This window comes from Strigops habroptila, chromosome 6, assembly GCF_004027225.2.
Source record: "Strigops habroptila isolate Jane chromosome 6, bStrHab1.2.pri, whole genome shotgun sequence".
Lineage (NCBI taxonomy): Eukaryota > Metazoa > Chordata > Aves > Psittaciformes > Psittacidae > Strigops > Strigops habroptila.
Window position 1 is genome coordinate 979717 of NC_044282.2, and position 22209 is coordinate 1001925.

The following is a 22209-nucleotide window of genomic DNA, read 5'->3' on the forward strand; positions in this document are numbered from 1 at the left end:
AACTATAAATGAAACTGCGCTGTTCCCTGTGCTCAGAATTGCCCTTAGTTAACATTCAAACCAGATGAAAATGTCATACTTAAAGTGAAAACCAGCCCTTATCCATCCAAGAGACTTTTTTGGTTTAAATGTGCTATTTTCATGTTTTAATGAAGTAAACACGATGGATATCAGTTTGTAGTTGTTTCTTTCTGTGTGTAATTGGTTGACAGTAAAGAGCTATCACTGTCTTGTCTCCACAATAAGATAGTAATTTATTTTTGCACGTAAGTAGTAAATAACAGAAATCTGACATTTGAATTTTTTCCCATACGTTAATAATCTAAAAAATAGAAAGTGATGATAGATGGAAAATTCATATATAGCCATTTGTATCTATGTGCCTGTATGCGTGTCTGTTTAAATAGAAATTCAATAGAAATACTGGGAGATCACACTCAAGTTATTTTCTTACAATGTTTATAGTTGAGAAAAATTTTAGAGTGGTTTTTTATGCGTGCTAATGTAATGGACTTTGGGAATAGAGACTTCAGAGTCTTTTCATATGAAAATAAGAACAACTGGCAGCAAATTTTCAGTAGCAGTGTGCAGACTTGAGTTTAGTGGGCTCAACATGATGCATAGGACCGATTTATTGAACAGCTCCTGCTTTCCCAAAGGAGAGAATAAGCTTTCTCAAGCAGTTGTTAATAACTAACTAAAGAGTAAATTCATAGACTAGTTCTTCTGTCTTTTTGTTGGAAAAGCAGTTGCTTTGGAGGTAAAAGATAAGTGGAAAGATTAAAACAGTACATTCATCTGCCAGTATGGGAACATAATCTGCCTACTCTAAATGAAAGTTGGTAACGTTGTTTTGTGTAAAATTTGATTAATGGTCTGAATTAATACATTATATAACAATCCATTTCACCGTGAGCCATGATTTTTGTAGTAGCTGCACATTAGATTACAGCAGAGGACTGAAGTAGGTACAGCAAGAGTGATTTTTGCATGATAATCCTATTACAGGGAAAAAAAACCCAATGTATTTTAAAGCAATAACTATTCCTAAAAGCCCGGTGCAACAAGAGTGTTTGTGCTGTGACTAGAAAGTGGTTTTAAAACTTCTTATTTGCAGCAAGAGTAGTGTAAGTCACTTTAAACAGTTTTAGAAAATAGTAATGTAAATGTATTATGCTTGGTGAAATTGATCAACTTGGGCAGTCAGAACAGATTAAATTTGTGTAGTTTTGAAAGTTCTTGTCATTTCTAGGGACAGGATATAATCTAGGATTTTTTTTGTGTGCTGTCATTGTACCACCCATTCATATATTCTGAATACAAAAGACAGTAAAAAAACCTCAGACCACTATGTCCATATTTTTAGGTTACTTGAGAACAAACATAAAAGTTTTAAGTTGTTTGGGTTTTTTTAAGCTGTCTACTTGTCTACTCAGTCTCCAAACTAAATGAAAAGGGCTGTCTATAAAGCACACTAAAATGGAGTCAGTTGTCTGAACTACAAAGAAAATACCTCAGTCTAAGGTCAATGCCTATCTAGAGGTATATTTCATAGGGTTTATTATCCTAAAGTTTAGAAGATCCTAAAGACTCCTAAAACAATTTGTCTTAAACTACTACAAAGTACCTGTTTTATAGAGAATTACTCATACAATTTAAAGAGGCCATAACTTCGTGAGGCATCATGAGTAAAGCTGAGTGGTGGGATGTTTAAATTGCAAGATTTCGTTGGGTAGTTTTGGGGTTTGGTGTTTCTTTGGGGGTTGGTTTGTTTGGTTGGTTTTTTTTTTTGAAGGTTCGCTTCTGGTATGCTAAAAATTGTGGAAAACTGTTAGATCTTAGCTGTTGTCCTATTTACAATTTGATTATCTACAGCAACATCTCTAAAGCACTTTTAAAGTAGTATGTTAGGTTATGCCTTACAAATCATTAGAAATTTCAGCTTATAGAGCTTTGGTTTTATGAGTATATTCAAGTCCCTGGAACTGCGTAAAAAGTTAAATTTATGAAATTTTGTTTAGAGATGACATTTTTCATGGTGTCAGACACTCTTAATAGAACTGTTTAAAACTAGATTAACATCACTTAACTCTGATCTCCTCCGCAGGACACTGCAATTGTGCACCCAGTTCCTATAAGAATGACTCCAAGCAAAATCCACATGCAGGAAATGGAGCTTAAAAGAACTGGAAGTGGTAATGTATTTTCTCTTGCTAATGAGAAAGGATTTGTACAGTTAGAGTTGGCTTTGCTTCCTTAAACATGCTTTTTTCTTCTCCATGGATGAATATGTCTGGAGTTATAACCAGTATAATTAATGAGATTCTGTGAGTTAAGGATTGGAGTACTGTTCAGATAGGTGCAGTGCTTGAATTGGCCATGTGCAGCAGTAAAGATTTCACCATCTACAGGAGATGACTGCTTGAAGTAGTTCAGGAGCATCATGATATAGATTGGATATGGGCCTCCGGGAAGTTTCTTGCTTTCTGAAGGAGACTGTGAAGATGGAGAACATAGCCTGCATTGATAAAGCTTGTTCTGCTGTGGTCAGAAACACTGAGTTTATTATTTTGAAACCTGACAGCATTTGAGAGGATTGGCAGGCCTTTTGTTTTTGGTAGAGTTTTTTGTTGGTTTGGGTTGGTTGTTTTTTGTTTGTTTGGTTTGGTTTTTAATAATAATAAGCAAGGAGGTTTGATAGTTTTTCTTGAAGAACAGTGGAGTCTCAATTTGTAGATGTATGCCATGCTGATATTTCCTAAGGTCATATAACTCATGGATAATCTTCAGAATACAAGAATAAACAACACATTTCTTTCAAAGTATCCTTAGCCTTGTAAATGGGTAAAGATTCCAGACTATTAACACTATACAAATAGAAATAGCACTATTACAATGTAAAACTTCAAAGTTGGAGTAATTCATACACTGATTTTGGCCTTGAGTGCAGCACTTTAGATAAGGGTCAAAACCCAGTGTAAAGCTTTGGCATCGGAAGTAAAGGCTAGTTTGAATACATTAATTCATGTAGACTTATTTTTCAATCTAGATCATGCTAACCCTACTAGCCCACTACTTGTGAAACCACCTGAGCTCCCAGAAGAAAACAAAATGAGTTCATCTGTAAAATTTACACCTGGAAACACAGTTAGTAAGTATCAAAGTATTTTCTGATCTCATTTTTTAGATTATACAAAATGTAGACCAGATATATTCCTCTGTGAATGAAAACTTGCTAGATAGCAGAAGCTCTAAAGTGAGATAAACTTATCCAGAGAACAGAGTCAAAGTATGTATTAGAAGCAGAAATTCAGAAAGTTCTGCTGATGTCACTGGAGATGTTTTCCTGCCATATGTGTTGAAAAAAGTTCCTTTTTTTTCTGCTCTTTTCCATCTTCCTATTTTCTCTTTTAATCTTAGGATGAGCAATTGAAATGTATGGAAGTGGAACTGACTAAGCATTTGAATCTACGTCAAAACTGTGTAACAGTGTTTTCTGAAGAGTGAAAACCTGTTCACAATTTTCAGGCAATTCACATCTAGGTTAGCTACCTAGAAAACGCAATAGATTTCTAGATCTTTTTTTTTTATTATTTTTTTTTTAGGTACAGCTTTTCAACTGTTTATTTGCTTCTAACAGCCTTTTTGATTTTCAGTAACTCCTATGTCCAAAACATCTTGCAATCTTTTGATTTGATCCACTTCTCTAATATTGAGAGAGGTCCCAGATTATATGTAGCCTGAATGAGTCTTTTGGGTCTGTTTCTGAGATTTGTTTTCTTTAAACTGATAAAAACTTAATGAAGTTGATTAAAAAATTTTACTTAATTTTCAGTAAAAATAACATTTGAATAGCTCATTACTTTGAGTCCTTTGCGTTATTAAGACGGTAGTATTTTGGTTGGTTTGTAATACAGGAGTAATTTACAAAGTGCCAGGTAAGAATGTGCCTTGCTAAACACGAAAGTCATCTCTGCAGGGTGCTCATCTCTGGGTCGTGGCTGATGTGTCTTAACACTTTTGAAAACCTTAGTGTCCTGGGAGGTTAAAGTAATCTTTTGAGACTGGCTAATGGAGAAAAATCTTGATGTTCTTGATTAGAATTTTCCTCTTTACTGATAACTTATCAGGTAAGTCTCATTGCTCTGGTGACTTTCCACCTTGAATTGTGCTTTACCAGGTGCTCTGGAATCATCCCTTGTGATAATTTATTCTCAGATCCATTTTTCTGTCTACGTTCATTCCACACAAATGTTGTGACTTCCCCCCTCATTTATGGGGGAAAAATCTCATGCTTCGCACAGCTTTTAAGGACAAGGGTGTCCTTAAGGCATTAAGGAAACTGTATGTGGTGCTGTAATAGCATCTTTCGTTTTTAGAGGTTGCCTTAACCAGAAGCTGAAAGCTTTTAAAAAGATATAGTCCAAAACAGAGCTGACTACTAGCCTTGAAGGTACAGAAGTTGCAGTAGTAATAAAGCTACTGAGTTCATCTCTGTACTATACATATATTTTCCTTTTTCTGACTTCTGAGGTTGGTGACAATCCTTCAGCACTTCTAAAATCAAGCATGTCCTACTTCTTGCCTTTTATTTTTACTTGGATGTCTCTTACTTTTGTTGGCTAGATTGTTGAAGTGATAGAATGTCAAATGTTTAAAATACCAGTGCTTATGAAACTTACATTTTGTATTTTAAATACAACATTACTGTCATTGCTTATTCCTCAGTACGTCCCAGTAGTAACCAAGAACTCATAGTATTGGCTGAGGGGAGTTGGTTTGTATTGGATCCTTCAGTTATTCAGATTCGAGGATTTTAAATCCTGCTCAAATGATACCTTTCAGGGAAAAAATACATAAACCTTTTTTAAAAATGAAAATTGTGTATTTGAAATTGTGTATCTGTTAGAGTATACTAATGATGCATAAAAAATATGAAACTTTGTACTTTTCTTTTACCAGCAGATGGTTACAGCAGTTCGGACTCATATACTTCAGATCCAGAGCAAATTGGAGGCACTGTAACGCGGCAACGGTCAGTAGAGTAGCAACTGAAAAAAATAAACAAAAGGTGTTTAAAGAAGCCTGTTCTGAGCTTCTGTTGTTTGACAACGAGCTTGTAAAATGAGGGCTAGATAGATTCTGAACTTTAACACTCAGGAATCTGGAGGCAGTCTGTTTTCTAATGCGTTAACAATGCCTGCTGGTCCTGTTCATTCGTAAAGTAAAAGGACAAAAAATAATGTAGTCTAAAAAGTTGTTTGGGGTTGGCCAATCAAATGAAACTCCATGTTCAGTCAGAAATCTTGATAAAAACTCCCCATAAACACCAGGGAATGTAAGCACAGGAGATCATGATGTTACTTGAAACCAATTTTTTGTGTTTTTAAAACTATGTTAGGCATTAATGGAGAAGGACCTTGTGAATTTGTAGCATAAAAGAAGAATAAAACATAAATTAGAACTATCACAGCAGTAACTGAATCTCTTTTAATAATGGGCTTTTATTAAATGAAGGGCAGTCACAGGCCCAACATAAATTAAGGGATTGGAGGAAGCTATGCAAGCACATAACCAACAACTGCATCATTTGACATAAGAGAATGTGCTGTACTAGCTGGTGCTAATTGTTCCCATTAAATCTGCCTGAATAGGATTAAAAACCAGCTACGCCATTAGCCATCTTACAATCAGTTTCAGAAGTAAGTTTCAAAACAAAAGTGATTAGGGTGACTTCAATAGCAAAGAAAGATTTTCAGTTGCCTGTCAGCCCAGCAACTTGAAAGCTTCTTTCCTCCATTTTATTTAATGGCAAGTTTGATTCTGTCCTGCCTCTACATATGTTTTTGCACTATCAACATGATGGTTTCAACATGTTCTTTTCATCTCTGTTTTTTTGGGTTGGGTTCTCTTGCTGAACTTGTGTAGATGAGTGAAGCTTTATGATGAGTTGCTGCTTAATGCCACAGGCAGCTTCTGTCCGGATCAGGCAGTTCTGGCAGTGTCCACCCAGGAAATTTTTCTCCCACTTCCTCTTGTACTTCCTACCGCTGATATCTCATCTACCGAGTGCAGCTTTATCTATAGAGATTACCTTGTCCTTAACCCTACCATTAGTCCAGAGTACTCTTTTTGTATTTTCAAAAAGCAAAAACTGACAAGACTGTGTCAGATAATGATGCTTCAGGAGTGTCCTTAAACCACTTTCTCCCTTCTTTAATCCTACTTGTGCCTTTTATATTAGACTAGCTAGAGGGATGACCCTAGGACTCAGTGTAATTAGATTTTCGTTCCGTCAGCTGGATATATGTACATTTCATGAGTGTTACATATAGAAGAATTGTGCTGGAGAGTATATTAAGAGAGTACATTTTTCTGCTGTGATAACTCATTTTTCTTTCTGGACATTTACGAATTTCAAGTTTTATGTGGAACTTTGGTACCTCTTACTTTTCCTAGTTTTATGTCTTACGATAGTTTCAGAAGAACTATACAGAAGTCAGTCGTAGAAAAGAATTTATCAGTTATTTATGAGTTGAAAAAAAGAGTAGTTGTATTCATGTCAGTGATTCAGTAAATCTGCTCATGTTTGACTAGGTAGGAAGCTTCTGCAAACTGCTTTTAAATGGAAGGTGTATACAGTAAATCCCACTCAAAGGCACTTAGGCACTACTTCATGGTTCTATCCTTTTTGCATGTGTGCTCGATGAACTTACAACAGGTATCCGCTAGATGGTGATCCTACCTAAGAATGAGTAGCAATGCTGCTACCAAGTATATGGATTTGGAAAACTTCAGGCAGATAATGAAATAGCTGAGATACTCCGTAAGCTCAATATACATCAAGGCAGGTCCAACAGAAACTTCACAGTCTTCAGTGACATTAAACTTAACCTGTTTAAAACCTAGTCAGGATGTTGGCTACATTTTCCATACTTTGCAAATTATAGTGACTACCATCTGGATGGAATTACCATATTTAGGATTCTCTGTTCCCGAACTATTATCGTTTAGGATGTGTGTCAAGCTGTTGGTTTCCCAAAGATAAATTACTTGCGGTAATGTAAGAATAATTTGGATAACGAGATTTAAGTAAACGGAAATATAAAAACAATTGTGAAATCAAACAATACCAGAAGTTTAAAACTGATTTTGTAATCTGCAAAAATCAGTGGCAGTCAGGCTCTTTTCCATCTGTCAAACTTTTATTTTTTAATTGCATACTTTGAAGAACTCTTGAATTTTAGTTCTGCTGTAGCTGCCTAAAATCACTACAGAAGCTTTTATGTTTTGCAGGTCACATTCAGGAACATCTCCAGATAACACTGCACCACCGCCACCCCCTCCAAGGCCTCATCCTTCTCATTCTCGATCATCTTCTTTAGATATGAACAGATCATTTTCAGTTACCCCAGGTAGATACACCATGTTCCTCTTGCATGTTATTTTCCAGCACACATATTCCTGAAGCATACGTGGTTTTTTTCTCTGAAGAAAGATTGTGGCTTTTGAAATCACTGCTTCTGAATGAAAAAACTGAAAATGTTCTTGCTCTTTCTGTTTGTATAAAAATTTGTGGTTCCACTTTGCTTAAACAGATAACTTAGAAGTAAATTCTGAATGCTGGCATTGTAGTCCTTTGGGTGAATGTGCGGAGCAAAGGCAGGAAATACCATTTTGGTGGTGCACCCACATGCAATGAATTGCATCTGCCAGTATATTTTCAAGACAAGTTCTTTTGGTATCAAATGTATTAGAGAGGGGTGTTAAGAGGGAATGGTTAATGGTCACTTCTGATTCTGCTTAAGGGTTTTTATTGTACTTCTGACTTGTCAGTACTTTTCAATTCAGGATCACAAAGTATGAGAAGATGTTAAGAGTGTGTATAATGTGGGTAAAGCCAAAAAAAAAAAAAAGGGGACTAAGCTCAGCAAAGTATGACCGTGGCTGTACTTTGAGCTGGAACAAAGGACGAGATCCATGTTCTGATTCCTTGTTTTGTCTGTTGCATATTTGAAGGGAGATGACATTACAATTATGGTTAATATGACAGGTTAATATGTAGGCAAAATGCAGAATTTCTTCATGTTGACAAGTCAAAAAAATTAGATAGCACTGTAGCATGAGGAGTAACAATCTTGGCCAAATGTGATGCCTCTTTTACAGGACAGCAACAGGCTGGAGTTGTTGCCTATCCCCCTGCAGTGCCTCCAAGACCACAGCCTTCACAGGTGATGATGTCGCTTTTGAAAAATCATACTGTTAACTGGGTGCATCATTTTTATCTAACTCTGAATTTTAACTTATCTCTAAAATGAATAGCATTGCTTGGTATTCTCGAAACCACCAAGACGTGAATGATGGCAAAACCTAGAGTAGCCAAATGTTAGCCTCTCCTGACTAAAGAATTGCTTCTGGTGGAACCATCGAAAGGAATTAAATTAGAAATTGAGAAGGAATGAGTGGCTCTGCAGCTCTGAGTTGTAGGAAAGAGGAAAGTTACCCTTTCACATTTCTTTACCTGTCCATATTTAGCTAATAGGCCTTAACACAGCCTGAGAGCAATCTTTAAAAGTTTTGCAAAATAAGTGTTTGTCTTCCATGGGTCTGGCGTAGGATATAGTTTTTTGCATAACATGACTGCTCCCAAAAGGAGATATCCCACTTCTTCCTTTGCCAGAGACTTGGCGATCTGTGCAGTCCTGGTCTGAGTTGGTTCACTTGGCTGATTTGGTAGGGAACAAATCCTGCAAGTGTCTTTTTAATTTGTCTCAGCCGGCTGAATCCTTCAACTGCTCTGCAGATCTGACATGGGACAGATAAAATCGTTTTTCAGTTGTTTTGCAGCAGCAACTACTTCCTAGAGTCTGAGTTACCGTCAACTGGAGTCAGTCAATGGTCTTCACTTCCTTTTCTCTTAAATATTGCCCTGTTTTTATAAACACAGAGTGGTCCGTCTGTGTCTTGGATGAGATGTACATTGTCCTACTGACAGTGTCACTAAATACTTTTGTCTTTTTATTGCAGGGTGCAGGTCCTCACGTGCATCGCCCAGTGGATGCTGAAGGCCTAATAGCTCATACCAGTACCTCACCTCAACAAATACCAGAACAGCCAAATTTTGCAGACTTCAGCCAGTTTGAGGCATTTGCTGTTTCAGGTGTAAACAAAGAGGAAGATGATGAAATTGAAACACACTCAGAAGTCTTGCAGGTGAGCAGAAGCGAAGATCTCGTCAATTGCTTAATACCACTAGCACGTACGAGAATTTGTTAAAACCTACTTCTGCTGTTTGAACTCAGTGGGTTAGGGTTTTTAATGGTGTCCCAATCCATTGCTAGAAAGCAATTATGTTACACACTGCTACACTTACTTAGTAATTGCCAAATACCTAGACAGAAGTTCTTTTCTTTCAGTTCTTAATTGTAATTCAAGAGATTATGTACTTACTAGCATGTATATGCACAAACATCACTGTGTTAGTGCACTTAAGATTTAGCAGAGGCAAAACTTCTGCTCATTCTTGTCAGCCTGTCAAATGACATACTTCTAAGTCTTAAACTAGCCTGTCTTAATAAATGAGGTGACAGATATTGTTAACGTCTGCTAAAATTCCGTTAATTTGGTTTTGTTCAAAGCCATTGGGCAGACAGCTAAACTGAATAGAGCTCTAGCATCCTTCTATAGTAGATCATCAGAGATGTTTACAAAACATCTGTAATGTTGTTTCCTGCTACAGACACAGGACTTAAAAGTTTGGAAGCCTTGGGGCTCATTCATATTAATGTCATAATAGCTAACTACTATTACATGAGTTACTTTGTGTTTTCCTTTCATAATTTGTAACCTTCATCCAGATTGTAAGTTCTCTGGGGCACTTCGGCATCCTCAGTTGCAAAGTACCTGTAGTGCTTTAAAGTTCTCCCAACTGTCAGCAGCATGTTCTTCCTTCCCTTAACCAGGAAGGTCAATGATGTAGAACCACTTGAGGACTCTCCATGTACCTCCTTGCAAGATCAGCTGCATTAGCTTAAGCTGCCACTGCAAACTGCTGAAGTTAAGCTTGCTGATTGTTTCGCACTGGGGTGGATGGGGAACAGTGGCTTTGTTTTCCACTGGAGGGATTAACCTTTGGCAGTGACAGGTAGATAATGGTGCTAATGTAGTAGCAGAAACAGCTGTAGCAGTTTATCATCAGGCCACAGCCTCTTTTGTATTATACAGTGCCTCATGAAGTTGAGGATTTGTCTTTATTCAGAGTAAAATGCTTGAGAGCAGAGTACTTTTAAATAACCATTTCATCTCTTTCTCATGGCAGTTTTATATTCTGTATTGAATCTTAACTTCTGTATCAAAAGACAGGTCTGACTATTGATTCTGGAAGTACAGCATTTTGCTAGTGGCTGTTCTGTAAGCTGCTTCCAGGCCAAACCAGTGCTTGTGATCAAGATAGTTTTAGATGGTATTGCTCCAAAGCATGTATTGTTGTTGTATTCCAGCTTGTCCTTCTAAAGAAGACTTGAATTTTAGGTGTTAGCTATATTCATGTATCAGAAACACAGCATACGGACTGTTGCTGAACGAAATATTTGTTGAGAAGTAGTTTTCTAAATGTAGTATGTATCCCTCTAGGTTGAAAAGCCCCCTGATTCTGCAAGTTCTCTGCGAGTTGCCAAAGCAGATGGAAGAGTTGAAGACAAAGCACCTGCTAACGTCCCCACTAGTGCGGTACGCAAAGCGCGCTTGGAGGGAGAGCGCAGTTGTCGGATGTATATGAAATTATGTGTCTGTTTTGATTTGTGACAGCAACTCTGTACGCTTCCACTCGAACCCAGTTTTCTTAAGTCCAGTATATGCTTGAAATAGGCATGTGTGATGAATTTTTGCATCAGAAGATGTTCATGATTAACTTTATTCTTGAGATAGCAGAAAATGAAGACCCTTAAGTGTTCAAATTTTTGAAACAGCAAAACTTTTAGTGCAGAAATTGGTCAACAGTAGCTTTTTTTTGTTGCTGTTGTTACCTGATTACTGGGGGGAGCCTGTTCTGAGATGATGTGTATTTACAATTGACTGCTCGCACAGTTCTTTGGTGCTTAGCAACTTGCTGCCGTTTCACCAGGGATAGGATTTAGTACTTAAATTTATTTTTTCAGACCCTGTGAAAATGCAGCTAGATGTCCATCAGAAAACATCAGATGGGTTGTAAATTCAGTCAGCTCAGTAACTGGCTTTAAAAATATGTAACATAAACAAGCTATCAGGTTATAATGCAAGTCCAGTACAGCTTGTGAGAATTGACAGGCTGTGTTTTTCTCTTTAGGGTAAAGGCACTACCCCACTTGCTCCACCACCAAAGCCTATTCGCAGGAGATTAAAATCAGAGGATGAGCTAAGACCTGAAGCTGAGGAGCATACACAGAAAACAGGTGTCATAGCTGCTGTTCTTGCTTCACAGCCATCTATTCCTAGGTAACCCAAGAAGTGTATAAATACATCTGTTACTGGAAACTTTACAATTAAACAGCATACACGCTTTCTGTTCCAGGAGCTGCAAACAATTTCAGTGTGTTCGAATTAGATTAACAGTTTAAAAGTTTTTGGCTTTTAAACAAGATCATCCCAAAGCCTCTATCACTGGGAGACATTTTAGCGATCTTGAATTTTGGAGTGTGAACTTTTTAACTTCTGCAAGTTTGTTGGAAATAAGTGGTGGACGTATTAAGGTGTAGTGTTGAATTTCAAATAATGGTTGCTGTGAACAGTCCAAAATGTGCAGTCTTCATGTCCCAGCTTGAAAGCGGGACTGTTGCATTAGTCACTTTGAGGTAAATGAATGCTGTACGGTGTGCTGGGAAAATTGATTATGACAAGTTTTTTAAATGTGCTGCTTGCTCTTTCATTGAAACCAAATATGTGGTGTTTCCATGCAAATAAACAATCAAGCCAGGCAGAAGAGGGAAAATAACAGTGTAACAAATTTAAAAGAGGCGTTTGCTCATTTAAAAAAAGAGAGATGATAAATTAGATGTTCAGCCAAGTGATGAAATGACTTATTACAGTACTTCTAATATATTCTCAGATCAGTGGGGAAAGACAAGAAGGCAATTCAGGCATCAATCAGACGTAACAAGGAAACCAACACTGTTTTGGCCAGATTGAATAGTGAACTACAGCAGCAACTAAAGGTAATTCCATAATCTTTGTCTCTTTTAGAGAAGAACCTGAGAAGGCAAGATGTTAGTGACACACAGTAATAATGGGCATCTCTGCAAACCAATGATATACATAGTAGAGGATATCCCTATAGAATATTTAATTGGTTTTGTAGATCATGGAATATACCGAATTGTGAGAAGCTTTGTGAAATTACAAAGGACACTTTTGCTACTACAAAACACATTTTTCAATGTACTGGTTTGCTTTCAGCTACACTAAAAATAAAAAAGCAGAAATGTTAACTTAGTATTAATAATTCAAGGTAGCTGTTGTGGTCATCAGATACTTTAAAAGCAGCTTTCCTTCCTTTGCTTCTGAAGGAAAAAGCAGACCTTGAAGTCTTAGTTATTTTTAAACAAATACAATAATCTGGAATACAAAACTTGCAGCTTAAGAACAACAGTCATCTGCTTATCTAGGACAGCTGTTATAATTTTGGATTTATCTGTAGGCACCATCTTAACATCTTTCTCTTGCTATTTTAAGATCCAATATTGGTTATGAAATCAATGAAAAACCTTAAATGTAGACATGAATAAACGTGATACTGTCTAGTCTGGAAGATAAGACATTTTAAAAATTATCCAGCCTGAATTTCACTTGTTATGTTTGATGAGAGTCAAAGTATGTAAGATACACATAAGAGGAAAAACGGGGGGGAAATGGCAATTTTCCAGTCCTTTAACTGAGATGAGGGCTTACCCCTTAATATTTTAGACTTTATTTGAAAATACTGTACTTGGTTTTGCAGCTGGTTGCAACTTTGTGGGTTGGGGTTGTTTGAAAGAAACGAAAGAATACTAAATGGCTTCTCCTTTTGAGCAAACTATTCACTTTCATTTATGAGAGAGTACTAGCTAGCCAATCTCCTATCCAGGTTATGGGAGGAGTTCTCCAGTTCTAGAAAATGTTAGTTCTCAGAACCGAAGCTGGCATTTGCTGGTTTTGTTTGTATGAGGAAGTTTTTGAATGTTCATTCACTGTGGACAGTCAGTAGAAGATCTTTCTTTTGTAGGATGTTCTTGAAGAGAGGATCTCCCTGGAAGTCCAACTGGAACAACTTCGACCCTTCTCTCACCTCTAAGCCTACTGCCGTTAACTGTGAATTTACTAATTTTGAAAGGGGTATTGGTTTCAAAGCCTATTTAAAGATCCATGCATCTAGCTCAGTGCACTCTATTCTACATTAAATGTTGTGGTTCTGTTTTGCCAATTTGTCCACTTTTGTATTTAAGTATTTTAATTTCAGTACAGAGAAAAAAACAAAAAACTTCTTCCTTGAATGTGACACTGCCTCTCACATCATTTTCTGTGGGTATCCGTGGTCTCTGTTGGGCTTGAGTTTGCAGAGTTTGTCGCCAAAATTTCCAACTGGAATTTAGTGGTTTCTTTTTTCCTGTTGAAACATCTTTGCAGAAGAGGATTGCTAATCAGTTGACTTTAAGCACATGAAGTCTTCTTTCACTATGGCATTGATCTTATTGTGTCAGAAAAGAGAGAAATTAATCTGTCGTTGGCCAACGTTACTTCCCAAGCTGCCTTTCACAATTGGAAGGTTGTTCACAATTCTAGAAAGCCTGCCTCTTTGCAATAAACCGGCTTTTTCAGGTTGAGAGGGTTCTTGTAGGCTACTTGCCATATCATCTGGATTTGATTTTGTTTTGTTGCATACATTGTAGAGTATGTAACCACAGATTGCCAGGTGTTCACGTTTTATCCAGTCATGATCCTGATTCAGCCGCATGCATATGAAGATTTATGGTACAATTGGTAACCTGTCACACAGACCTTTTTCAGCCCTCCCTTTTGTGAAAAGAGTTGGGTGTAAATCCCCAACGTATTAATTACACATTACCTAAGCACCACCTGTAATTGCATGTTTCACACATTACCTTTTAATAACAGATCACATCCACCAGTCTTCACTATAACAAATTGTACTGTCAAGTAATGTGTCAATACCTCTATGAACTTCTAATTCCCAGCAAAAAATAAACAGATAAAACAAAAAATGAACAGTTTGCTTCTTAGGAATACTGGGGTACCTTCTGTCATCTTGTTTCCAGGCCTTATTTCTCTGGCGTATAGACAGGCTTCACTATTAACAGAGTTCCCTGAGTGTATCCTGCTATTCAGGTTGATGTACTGTATTAGGATTTGTTGTATATTGTACGATACACACCTTTTGATCTCATATGTAAATTTGCATTAATTGCTGACTAACAGCAGATATTCTATTTAATGGCTTCTTCTGGCTGTGGGATCATAGATGTTTAACTGCATGGATGTATCTCTGCAGAATCAGAACTAGCAATTGTGTGATTTTTACACCAATAAAACAGCACAATATTTTAATTTTGTTGATTCATCTTTACCTGGGAAGTAAAACTCATTCAAATATGGGGGAGGGTTTTCTTGCAGGTCTAAAGGGAATTTTTTGTAGTTTTGTGGCCTGTACAAGAAACAGTTGATCCATAATCCCTTGACCATTTTCTTCCCTCATTTTTTAGCTGTTGATCAGAAGTGATCGAATTCTCTTGGTAATCTGTGGCTATACTCCTTTTGTATCCTCCTATGAGCAAATTTAACACGGTTGTTACTTCTGAAAACTAGATGCTACTATTGACTTGGATCAAAGAAATGTGTAGTTCTTTTAGTTTTCATTTCTGGTTTCATTTCCTTGAGAGTACCCTTCAAAATTAAAACAAAATGATCACCTGTTAGCAGTCCTTATCCTCACTGTCTCACTTCTGTGCTTAAATGACATTCTCTTAACATCTGCTTCCCTTCCAAAAGGATAGCTCAAGTTAGATTTTTCTGCTGGATATGCTGTTTGTTACAGTGAAAAAGAAGTATTTGTCTTTATAATTTACAGACTGGATAATTATGCTTATTTTTATTACTATAACTATTCCAACATTTTTTCAAACGTTATGTACGTTTTGCAGATAGCTTATACATATAGTCCAAAGCAAGATTCACTGGAACGAGAGGCACAGATGTCATAGCTGCATGAAAGATGGTACTTTCTATTTGCATGTAAAGGGATTAAGAAATGATAGCTAAATGTGCATAAAGGTTACATATAAATTACATTCCAACTATGTCTTTCAATTAGTAGATAATGTGCAAGGCTCTGACTTAAAAAAAAATTATATAAAAAGATATATATACACATATAAAACTAGGGAAATGCAAAAAAACCCAAATGAAAAAAAACCCAAACCACAAAAAAACCAGACACAAACCAAACCAAAACTAAAAAACCTTGAAGTTGATGGACTAATGACTTCTAGTATAACTACCAAGTAGCAAGAACAGTGTTTAAAAAAGTGGGAAAGTGTGGGTCACTTACTGAAGTTAGACTGTTGATTTCAAACCAACTGTATCTTGTCCATAATTTATTTTAAAGTCAAAAATACATTTTTAAAATAGTACTATTTTCATATTAATATTTAAGTATTAAGCCTATATCTATAGCAGCAGGATTCTTAAATCAGAACTTAACATTTTAAACTTAAATGTAAAAAGCCTTTTACAGTCAAATGTGACATGTACATATGAATTTCTGTAACATCCATATCTTTCTAGTAGAATGACACGTTAGCGTCTCAAGTGAAGAACTTAAGCAATCTGAATATTTTTGTGTCTTGCCAACAAGTCTATTCTTAAGAATGTTGTGGATTACTTTTAATGCATCATTCAGTACATTTTAAACCAGTTTTTCGTGATCAGAAGAGCTTCTAACTGAAAAGTTACGTCTTAAGAACATCACTGCCAACGATGTTCAGAAGTTACCTCAGTAATGTAACCAAACTTTAATCCCTTATGAAATGATTTTCCTGTCTTCTCTGTGTTTGATCTTGATCCAGCTACTTGATGCATTCTTTTTTAATGAACTTAGATTGTAAGCTCTTCGGAGCAAGGAGTTAGGTCCCATGCCAGAGATGTGCTCTCTACATCACAAGTATAAACGTAGACTACTGAATAGTACCCAGTGTGATTAATGTACCCAGTTGGGATGGATGGACGGACGGACAGCAGCATGCATTTCTGAAACACCTGCAAAATGCTTTTCTTTGGACTCTGTGATGGGAGCAGTGTCTGTTTTCTCTCTGATTTGTGTTTCCTTTGTTTCTCCTACTAATGTGCCTCTTTCTTCATTCCATATACTTTGGAGTTGCTTTTTTTTTCCATTCATTGCCTATCTTTGGACAGCAGAACAGATTTCCAAAATGCAAAGGTAAAAAGCTGAAAAGCCGATTTTTTTGAGCAGTATTTCAAGTCTGCCCAATGTAAGCTAGCATTTGCAATTTTTTTGTATTTCACATGCCCCTCATTTTACTTGCAATTGTACAGTACATGAACGAGAGGATCGCTTATTACTGAAAATGTCTTATGTGGGATAAACAAAGTTGAGGTTATAAAAACTTAAACCTAAAGAAAATAAATTTGCAGCATTGTTTCTTGTGTGAGATGTCTCTGTGCCTTATGGATGGGCTGCGCTTTGTTTCTGCTCTGCATTTAGGGCAAAGGTAAGTTAACTCTCCGGGGTTCAGCTATGCACAGAGTTTGTCTCTAAATGCAACTTTACAGATGACCTAATCTGAATCACTTTTTCCTAAAAGGAAAAGACAAAAAAATAAACCCCACTGTTTCCTGACTCATTCTAGTTTTAGTTTCTAGTAGAATGTAATTTCATGGAATGGTAACGTGTTACAACAGAAACATCTTACTCCCAAGTGAGTAATAACAATGCAATTCTTACACAAGTTATTTTTCAGTCTTCCACAGAGTATTTCAAACATATTTGCATTCTTAAGTTGCTTAAATACTTTATAAAGCAGTCCATGTGCAGTTGAGCATTTATACTCCCCAAAGTTCCATTCTCCGGACAACTTAATTTCATAAGCACAATTCTAGCTTGTTTTGCCATGCACATTGCTGCACTAATCATTTATAATACAGCTCTCTAGAATAAAGCACATGAAAACCAAGGACTTCATTCTCTAATAGCAAAAAACCCCACCTATTTTAAATGTTGAGTTCTCTCAATAGTCTTTGAAAACAACTAACTAGTGGCTGTATGGAAACAATGTTATAAACGCCTATATACTAATACCCAAATGAGATTATACAGCATTGTCCTGATAAACAGTACTCATGAAAGTTACAGGTACAGTTTTATTTCCCCCCACAGGAGTCAGGATGAATTGCTTTTTAAAGTTCAATTACGTGTTTGGGGGGAGGGTTGAATACTGCCTAATTTCCTTTCAGGTTTTTGGTTTGGGTTGGTTTTTTTTTTAATTAACAAAATGGGTTTTAAAGGTGCAACTCCTGCTTTAAAGCCCGATTGTACACTAGTTGTACCTGGTTGTACGTTAGTGTATTCCAAAATGATTTTTACAGTGCTTTTTTCCAGCTTACTGATACATAGGTATTCAGTGTCTTGCATTTAAATTATGGTCAGAAACAGGCCTTGTTTCATTATAATACTCAGATTCAGAATTGTAACTCTACAAAGGTCTAAGTTTGTGATCTCACAGCTTATACCAAAGTTTTAAGATGACTATTAGTGCTATCTGTCACATGTTGACAGCATACTGTAGCATTGAAAGCTAGATAAATTCTCTTCCATCTCTGGTAGCGTATGTTCTTGTCACTTCCACTCTTACAGATACAAAGAATGCATCTAATCTGGAAGGAGCTGAAATTCCTCTGTCATTTTGACTGGTCTTGATTATGAGCAATCTAAGAAATGAACATCAGAAATAATGAAAGTAATTTAAACTGACATTCGGTGGTATACTGATGAGGAAAAACAAATTCTAGTAATACTGCTGTTGAACCTTACATGTTTGTTTCCCTGCCTCCTGTCTACAGATAAATCCTGCTCTACAACACATGTAAACTCTTTGATATACCCCATACAGCAGCAATGGTGGCTTTTGCTTTCTGCCATCTAACTTCAGATGTCCAACTGTGTTTCTCTCTTTGGCTCAAATAAGACTGCATTTAAACTGACAGAAGAGGGCATGGTCCATGGGGTGGAACAAGTTAACTTGAATCAGTTCGCTTGCGAATCAGTGTCTTCTGCAAGGAGCCTGTTGTCTTTAGTATCCATTCAAAAGGCAAATAAGACAGACTAGCGTTTGAAAGAACAGCTGCATACTGAGAAAGGAGCCAATGTCCCCCTGACATTCAGGTGGGGGAGCAGGGAGTGGAATAAGCATTACAACAGTTGCTGTGAACTGAAAACACGAGTGTGTGTGAACACTTGTTCAGGGCTTCCAAGGGTCGAGCACGCATGGCTGGCTGTGTCAGACTTAGCAAAAAGGTAGGTATAGTCAGTGCTTCAGCAATGTGTGGTTTCTCATCAGAACTCAAAGGAAATGCTTTGGGAACATCCGTGGTGTCTTAGGAGTGTGTTTCATTCAACTGCCGTGGAATTCAGCGCACTGTACATAGTGCTGTTGTGCCTTATTTTGCAGATCTTCTTGAACTGATACAAAGCTTGAGTTCAATTGTATGAAAATACAGTATGTATTTCAAGAAAAAAATTATGGAAAGAATTTATAGGAAGTTGTAATTCAGTGTATTCCATCAGGAAATGCAGAAGTGACGTGCCTCCAACTTTTTATGTTACGTATCCCTGCCTTTGGAAGAAGAGCGCTGCAATTCTCCTAGAGCTTCAATCCTATTGTCTTTCACTGCCCTCATGGAGGAACTTTGTCACCTGCTTTCTGATCAGAAGGAGCTGAGAGGTCATAGAAGAATAATATGTCCTTTTGCTGTAGAAGGGTACTTAAAAGGAATACATTCCTTGGTTTGCTCTGCACTTTGGGGATAAAGTAGTTGAAGCAAGAAGATGCCTGTGGAAAAGCAATATTAATTCAAATGTCTTTATCAAAATTGAGAGGCTGGTCATTCTGATAGATTTAATGTTTTCTCCCAAGTTGTTTCCACAAGTGGACTCGCTAACCAAGAAAAACACTAAGATTGATAATATTTTAAACTTCCCAGGCCAAAAATTTCAAACGTTGTTTTGTGAATGCTTTTTTATCCTTTTTCCCTGGAGCCTTTTCAAACAATGGAATCCTTTGAAGCTTTAAAACTTCCTTTTTTGTAAATAGCTGTGAATGTGAAATAGAAGGAATACTTTTGCTCCAGTTGTGGGGGAAAAAAATATGTATTGATTTAAGTGGGGTTGCATTTCAACTGTCATAACTCAGGACTGTCCTGATCTGAATTAATACAAACTGAGAACTGCCAAAAATTGAACTGCAAATAGATATGATATTGATTGCAAGCTAGAATTTTGGCTTTAAATTTTTGATAAAATGGCAATATGGTGTATTATTTTATTTTCATGTCCTCACACTTTAAAACCAACAGTAAGGATAAGGTTAAAATGGCTTGAGAATAAAAAGATTTGTTTTTAATCGTAAAACAGAAGGGTGATGGCCTTATAATTCAAGTTGTCCTGCAGTTACTCAGATGATACAATTACCCATTTAATGCAAAGATCCTGGAAAATGCTTGTGTTCTTTACTAAGTAAATACAGAGCAACCTGTCAAATCAACAACTTTGACTTGAGTTTAAAACTCTATCGGCAGCCCTGGCCACCAGTGAAACCTTATTAAAACATTCGAGATCTTGTTCTAGGGTAGATCAGAAGCTGTAGTGAGAAGATGGTGTCAGGGGTGTTGGGAGGAAGCTGTATTTTGTGTGGAGCAGGGACTTCTCACTCAGGCTGAACAAAAGTTTGGAGCTGTTAACTCATAGTATTGCATTTCTGTAGTGTTGGGGACTAACGGTTGCAGTGCAGTGCCCCACCTCGAGCTTCACTTTGTCCTGGTGATGGTTTAAACAACAAAATGATTCTTTTTTCCCCTGCTCTATACACCTATGGATGTTTTTCCCTTTGTCCAGAGGACAAGAACAACAGAGCGTTGAATTCACGGCAAGCATTATTTGTTGTTAAAAGTACATAAATCAAAACTATGCATTCCTTGAGGTATTCAGCCTTGAATACTGCTTACAAATTCCAAAATAAAAATGGTCTCTAGGCACCTGCGTAGCAAAAAGCAGCACTTGCTGCAGAAATACTGGTATGTGCATTTCTGTGTCTATTTTCCTGGTTGTTTTCATCTCCTAGCACTTATGTAGTGAGCTGTAGCTTTAAAATATACAGAAAACAGTGTGAAATCGTTTCACTGCTTCCAGGCTGTACCTCATGATTTACACATTATTACCCTGTGGTTAGTCCTGTGATTCAGAGATACCTAATTTTGTGTGATATGTTTAAGAATTACATAGAAACGGTTTTGCATTTGAGTAGGAAACAGGTTGTTTGTGTTAGGCTTTTAAAATTTTTCATTGGTCTAGCTACTACAGTTTGTGTTAACTTTTTGACTGGCAGAAGTCTTAAATCTGTATGTGTTACAATGAGACTCACTATAATGATTCTGGCAAAAGCTTTTAAAGCAAATATGAAGAATGCAACCAAACTTACTGCTCTAACAGACTCCTGAGAAAATGCTTTTAAAGGCTTTGCATCCCCAGCCGTAGGTGTCCGAATTCACCCTGCAGGACAAACTTAGCTCATGTAACTTCATGCCACCTTTTCTTACAAGGTCATCCGTGTGTGTGGCACTGCTCCAGTCTGAGCGGTGTCTTTCTGACAGAGCTGTGAGTGTCCTTTGAGAAGGTACAGGGAGCCATGAAACACTGACCTGACCTAAACCAGACACTGAAGCTGCGCCCCAAGAACTGGCAGGTAAGTGGGTTAACCAGCTAGCCTCTGGGTACGTGTTACACTGACAGCAGAGCAGAACGCCTGAAGGCATGGAGCAGCTCACGCCACACAGGGAGCTCTGTGTATGTAACTGTAGTGGGGGGAAAAGCAAATACTAACTGGCTTGCTTTATTGTCCAACAATAAGGTGACCGCTTTATCCATGAATGCGCCAGTGTAATGCTTGGTTGGATTAATCACAGTCTTTATCCCAGTACTGTACATAGGTAGTGACTCCTACATGGTGTTCATGTTGAGTTCACAAAACTGAGCTAGGCTCATCCACTTCGTCTATTTGCTGTTCATCTATTTGTGTTCAAAGTGGTTGATGAGGTTTTAACAACTTGCAGATTCCTAGTCAAAACTGAAAGGCAATGAGGTAACTTGTAAGGAAGAGCTAAGCTAATAACATTATTTTCTCAAAAAACGTTCCCTGTTAATAGACTGTTTATTTTGGGACGTTGAAAACTAGTCAAAAAGGGACAGTGCAACAACTGTTTTATAAACTTTGGTTTGGGTCAAAATTAAAATTCAAGCTAAAAATTATCAAAACTAAAGTGACTCTTTAGAGAGCCAACTAGCATTATAGGGATCTGCAGTTATTCCAGAACCTGAGACCTGCTTAAAGGGCTCATAAAGTACACTGTTTGTTATTACAAGAAATTAGTATTTATTGAATTAAAAGTGGTTGGCCTCCACTCCTTAGTAAGCATTATGCAAAACATGTCACTGTTTTTCAGAACCTAGCTGAGAAGGGGCATTAGAAGTATTAATTTAAAACTGATTTTCTTGCCTGTAGGTCATGAACTGCAGCTTTCATTTCTGTTGTTCTTCAGGATCCAGACATCATGCACTTAGTCTGAGAACAAGACCATCAATCAAAGGATACGCCTGGAGTATGCCGTTCACCGGGGAGCAGACACATGCCTTTTTGAATGTTTAATCATGTTGGTAGTTCTAAAGGGAAAAATCTGAGTTTGTTTGCACAGGAATTTGGGCTAAGTTGTACTTTTGGCCTTTTGTACAGAGAAATGATGAGAATGGACAGTTAAGAATCCTTTGCTCTTTTCTTGTCTCCCAGCTTGGCAATATAAGCTGTGGTGCTACTCTGGCTGGAAGGTTGATCTTTATACATGATCAGTCTTTTATAGCCTGACCTTCTGACCAGAAGAAAAGACTGTAAGCAACAGGAG

General features: G+C 37.2%; 1 protein-coding gene across 21 annotated transcripts in view; it reads left to right on the forward strand.

Annotated features, from left to right (window-relative positions):
* REPS1 (RALBP1 associated Eps domain containing 1) overlaps window positions 1–14574 on the forward strand; it is a 62586-nt gene extending 48012 nt beyond the window's left edge. For 8 of the 21 annotated variants that reach the window (XM_030489044.1, XM_030489046.1, XM_030489051.1 and 5 more), the window contains 10 exons: window positions 2108–2195; window positions 3032–3151; window positions 4963–5035; window positions 7297–7415; window positions 8167–8231; window positions 9028–9213; window positions 10633–10728; window positions 11324–11472; window positions 12083–12188; window positions 13235–14574. In XM_030489044.1, coding sequence (XP_030344904.1) covers window positions 2108–2195; window positions 3032–3151; window positions 4963–5035; window positions 7297–7415; window positions 8167–8231; window positions 9028–9213; window positions 10633–10728; window positions 11324–11472; window positions 12083–12188; window positions 13235–13303 — 1071 coding nt within the window. In that variant the 3' untranslated portion in view covers window positions 13304–14574. The remainder of the gene's footprint in view (window positions 1–2107; window positions 2196–3031; window positions 3152–4962; window positions 5036–7296; window positions 7416–8166; window positions 8232–9027; window positions 9214–10632; window positions 10729–11323; window positions 11473–12082; window positions 12189–13234) is intronic. The other 13 variants (XM_030489049.1, XM_030489052.1, XM_030489047.1 and 10 more) reach the window with 7 other exon arrangements.
* Window positions 14575–22209: the final 7635 nt, after the last annotated feature.